This window comes from Chenopodium quinoa, unplaced genomic scaffold (assembly GCF_001683475.1).
Source record: "Chenopodium quinoa cultivar QQ74 unplaced genomic scaffold, ASM168347v1, whole genome shotgun sequence".
In the NCBI taxonomy this organism is placed as follows: Eukaryota; Viridiplantae; Streptophyta; class Magnoliopsida; order Caryophyllales; family Amaranthaceae; genus Chenopodium; species Chenopodium quinoa.
The window spans coordinates 8,147,233-8,151,752 of record NW_018742204.1 but is presented as its reverse complement, the minus strand read 5'-3'; the positions used below and the strand labels follow the sequence as shown (position 1 = coordinate 8,151,752).

General features: G+C 39.6%; 1 protein-coding gene across 1 annotated transcript; it reads left to right on the top strand.

Annotated features, from left to right (window-relative positions):
• Positions 1-947: 947 nt before the first annotated feature.
• On the top strand, positions 948-2,721 carry LOC110720528. Its single transcript, XM_021899590.1, has 3 exons — positions 948-1,200; positions 1,889-2,428; positions 2,525-2,721. Exons 1-3 carry the CDS (start codon positions 948-950, stop codon positions 2,719-2,721), a joined length of 990 nt encoding a protein of 329 aa, XP_021755282.1.
• The last annotated feature ends 1,799 nt before the right edge of the window (positions 2,722-4,520 follow it).

The window sequence follows — 4,520 nt, the reverse complement described above, 5'->3', positions numbered from 1 at the left end:
ATATACTCGTATTAGGTTGGTTGAGTGTTTACAAATTTAGTTTGGCTCTAGGAAAGGATAGAAAACCACCTACATTTTCCTCTTGTCAAAATGGCGCCGTTGCCGAGGAATGATATTGGTGCTTTGTTATAATTGTTAATTCTATTTCATTCTTAATTAAAAAAAAACTAAAAGATTTTTCTCTATTAGGCTACACTTGTAGGCCTACTACTAATCATTTCTTTTGAATTTGTATGCATAGATCACGTGGTCATTCACTAGTGCCATTTGATCCGGATATTGAGAGGACTATTACAAGATTAAGGGTTTCTAGAAGATCTATGAGCTCTAACACTTCAAGTGAAGAAGAACCACAACAAAAAGAACAAGCAAGAATGGGAGAGAATCCAAGGGTGACGTTGAAAGAATTGAGGATTCTCGGTGCATATAGTTTTGAGAGTGGTCCACCTACAACACTAGTGAATGATTTTGAAATAAGGCCGGCAATGATCACTTTGATAGAGAGGCGAAAATTTAGTGGGGCCAAGCATGAAAGCCCACTAAACTATCTCAAGGAATTCGAAAAATATTGCAATACTATCAAGGTGAACGGAATTTCCCAAGAATTTATCCGCCTCAAGCTCTTTCTCTTTTCCCTCATAGGACGTGCTATAGAATGGCTAGACAAGGAGGTCAAGCCGAATTCTCTAAGAACATGGGACAAAGTTACCAAGGAATTCTTATCCCGGTTCTAACCCCAAAAGAAAACGGCGGAGGCTAGAGCTTTGATCCAAGGTTTCAAGCAAAAGTCAAGTGAGAGCCTCTATGAAGCATGGGAGAGATAAAAAGAGTATCAAAGGGAGTGTCCTCACCACGGAATTCCAACCTATCAAATTATTCAAATTTTCTATGGAGGCCTAAGTCCCCAAGGCAAGTCATGTCTTGATAGGGGAGCCGGAGGTCCCATCATGAATGGGACGGAAGAGGAAGTGGTAGACATCATTGAGGACATTGTGAGGTACTATAGAGATTGGCAAGATGGTGAGAGGGATTCAACTAGCAAGATTAGCTCTTCGGTGTACTCGGTTGATCATCTAAATGCAATCAACAATCTCTCCTCACAAATGACAAACTTGGGGAAGGAAATGATTGCGATAAAGGAAAAATTGGAGATTTCTTCTTCCGAAGCTTCAAATCTTCCCTCCCAATTTAAGGGGAGAGGTAAATCTTCTAACCATCATCCCCCTCCTTCTTCTAGTAACATGCCTAGTGATTTTTTGTTTGTGATGTGTGTGGTTCATATGATCATGATGTTTGTAATTGCCCTCATGCTTTTCCGGATAGTAATGATGATTTTGATAGCAATGAGACTGAACATGTGAACTATATGTCTAATAATAATAATGTGCAAAGGTTTGATAATCAATGGGGTCAATGGAATAGGAATTACCAAAACCAAGGTAATAATTTTGACAACTATAACCAAGGTGGTGGTTATAGGAACCAAGGTTCTCGAGGTAACTATAACAATCAAGGTTATAGTAGCCAAAATCAAAACCAAAATTATGGTAATCAAAACCAAGGTTATGGGGTCATAATTAAGGTAGTGGTAACCATAATCAAGGTTATGGTCAAAATCAAAATAGGGGTAATTGGAATAATCAAGGTAGGGGCAATCTTCAAAACAATGCTCAAAGAGGCCCTCCACCCGAATTTGCTCCAAGGACTCAAGGTGATAGTTCCTATTAATAACCCTCTTCCTTTAGGACTAATTTGGAGGAAAAAATTGAGAATCAAACAAAGTTGTTGAAAAGTTACATGGCCGTAAGTGACAAGAAATTCAATGAAATGATGACTCATAATAAGATGCTTGAAAACCAAATTTCTCAACTTGCCAATGCTTTGAAAGACCATGCTAGTCCTTCTTCTTTACCTTCCCAAGGCATATATCCCAAGAGACTCGTGAATGCTATTGTTACAAGGAGTGGTAAGGTTCTTGAGCAGAGTTTGACTAGGAATAATGAAACTAAGGAAGTCCCTAAGAAGGTTTTGGTAGAGGATGAGAGAGATGGTTCATCTTTGAGTGAGGTTGTGATCAAGACACCTAGTGAGGTGAGAGTAGAGAAAGAAATTGTGAAACCCAAGCTTCCTTATCCACAAAGATTCATGAGACATATGTTGGATGAACAATTTGGAAGGTTTATTGACATGCTGAAGAAACTTCACCTATCTCTACCATGTACCGAAGTTGTAATCCAAATGCCCAACTATGCAAAGTTCCTCAAAGGCATTTTGAATGGGAAAAGAACTTGTGATGTTGTGGAGACGGTCAACTTGACCAAGAATTGTAGTGCAATTATAATGAACAAGATACCACCCAAGTTGAAAGATCCCAAAAACTTCTCTATTCCTTGTGCCATTAACAAGATGCTAATTGATAATGCCTTATGTGACTTAGGAGCTAGTTTTAGCCTAATGCCATATTCGGTCTATTAAAGACTTGAGTTAGGGGAACTTTTGCCTTCCAACATTACCTTGTATTTAGGCGATAGGTCAATCAAATTTCCAAATGGTAAGGTGGAGGATGTTCCTTTGAGAGTAGGGAAATTTGTGACTATGGTGGATTTTGTAGTTCTTGAAATGGATGAAGATGCTACCATTCCTATTATTCTTGGTAGACCTTTTCTTTCTACCTCGGGTGCCATGATTGATGTTAAGAGTGCATGCAAAAGTTTCATTTAAGGTAGGAGATGAGGTCATTGAATTTGACTTGAATGAAAGCATGAAATATCCATGTTCTTCTTTAGAAAATTGCATGATGATTGATTCTCTTGATCATGTTGTGTCTTCTATGCATGAGCACTTGCTAACTTCTAATGATCCTCTTAAGAATGTCTTGTTGAATAAGGATAATATATGTGCTCCTATCAAGGAAATGACAATGTATGAGGATTTGCTAAATGGAAGCATCGAGGAAGTGGATGAGCATATGTGCATGAATATCTCAAGCCAAGAGGCTTTGCAAGCTGCCACTTCAAAGGAAGGTAAAGGTGTACCAATGGTTGAGCTCAAACCTCTCCCATCACACCTTAGGTATGAATTATTGGGACCCAACTCCACTTTTCCCGTGATTGTTAGCTCTTCTTTGAGTGAGCACCAAGCTCAAAAGTTGTGTGGTGTTTTAAGGAAGCACCAAAGTGCTTTGGGTTATACCATTGATGATCTCAAAGGTATAATCCCCGCTTTATGTTCACACCACATAACCCTTGAGGAGGGTGCCCTCCTTCTATTGAGAGGCAACGGAAACTACATCCCCAAATGGGAGAGGTAGTGAAGAAAGAGATCACCAAACTTTTGGATGCGGGACTTATATTCCCCATTTCTAGTTATAGGTGGGTCTCTCCCGTTCACGTTGTCCCATAGAAGGGAGGTATGACCGTCGTTGAGAATGAGAAAGGTGAGCTCATTCCGATGAGGACGGTCACGGGATGGAGGATGTGTATAAACTATATACGTCTATATACATCCATCAAGAAGGATCACTTCCCCCTCCCCTTTATTGATCAAATGCTTGAGAAACTAACTAGGCACAAGTTCTATTGTTAACTCGATGGTTATTCGGGATTTTTCCAAATCCCTATCCACTCGGATGACCAAGAGAAAACAACCTTAACTTGTCCATATGGTACATTTGCCTATAGGATAATTTCGTTCGGCCTTTGCAATGCTCCCGCAACATTTCAAAGATGCATGATGAGTATATTTGGAGATATGTTGGAAGAGGGGATGGAGGTGTTTATGGATGACTGCTCCGTAGGAGGCGTTTCATTTAAGGCATGTCTTGACAACCTAGAGAGATGTTTAGCTCGTTGTGTGAAGATGAATCTTGTTTTAAATTGGGTGAAGTGTCACTTCATGGTGGAAGAAGGCATAGTCCTTGGCTAAAAGATCTCTCACATGGGGATAGAGATGGATAAAGCTAAAATTGAGGTCATTGAAAAGCTTCCACCTCCGGTGAATGTAAAGGGAGTGAGATCTTTCTTAGGGCATGCCAGGTTTTATAGAAGATTCATCAAGGATTTCTCGTGCATTGCAAATCCCCTCAATTTTCTTCTTCAAAAAGATGCTAAGTTTGTATTTGATGATAAGTGTTTGGAGGTGTAGACACCCATTTGTGTCTCCCCAAAACCAAACCCAGTGATGAGTGTCTTTCACGTCGAATCATAATCGAATGAAACGAAAGTGTGGAAAGGTCTAGTGTTGCGGAAAGTTTTATTTCTTTTCTTTTCTCTCTGTTTTTGAAAACTTTATTTTAAGAAAACAACCAATCCAGTTTGGTTGGTCCATGTTATGGGGTCCAATAGTGGTGTAGTTAGATGGGGCTTGCAAAGACCTTTCCAACGACATATTATAAGCCCAATTCCGATGAATATTGAGGAATTTATGGCCAATTTACTAAGCTGGGCCTGGTTTGAGCTTTAAGTACGGCCCAATGATCTAGGGGAGAGCCTAATATGATTTATCATTCCTAATGAAATTAG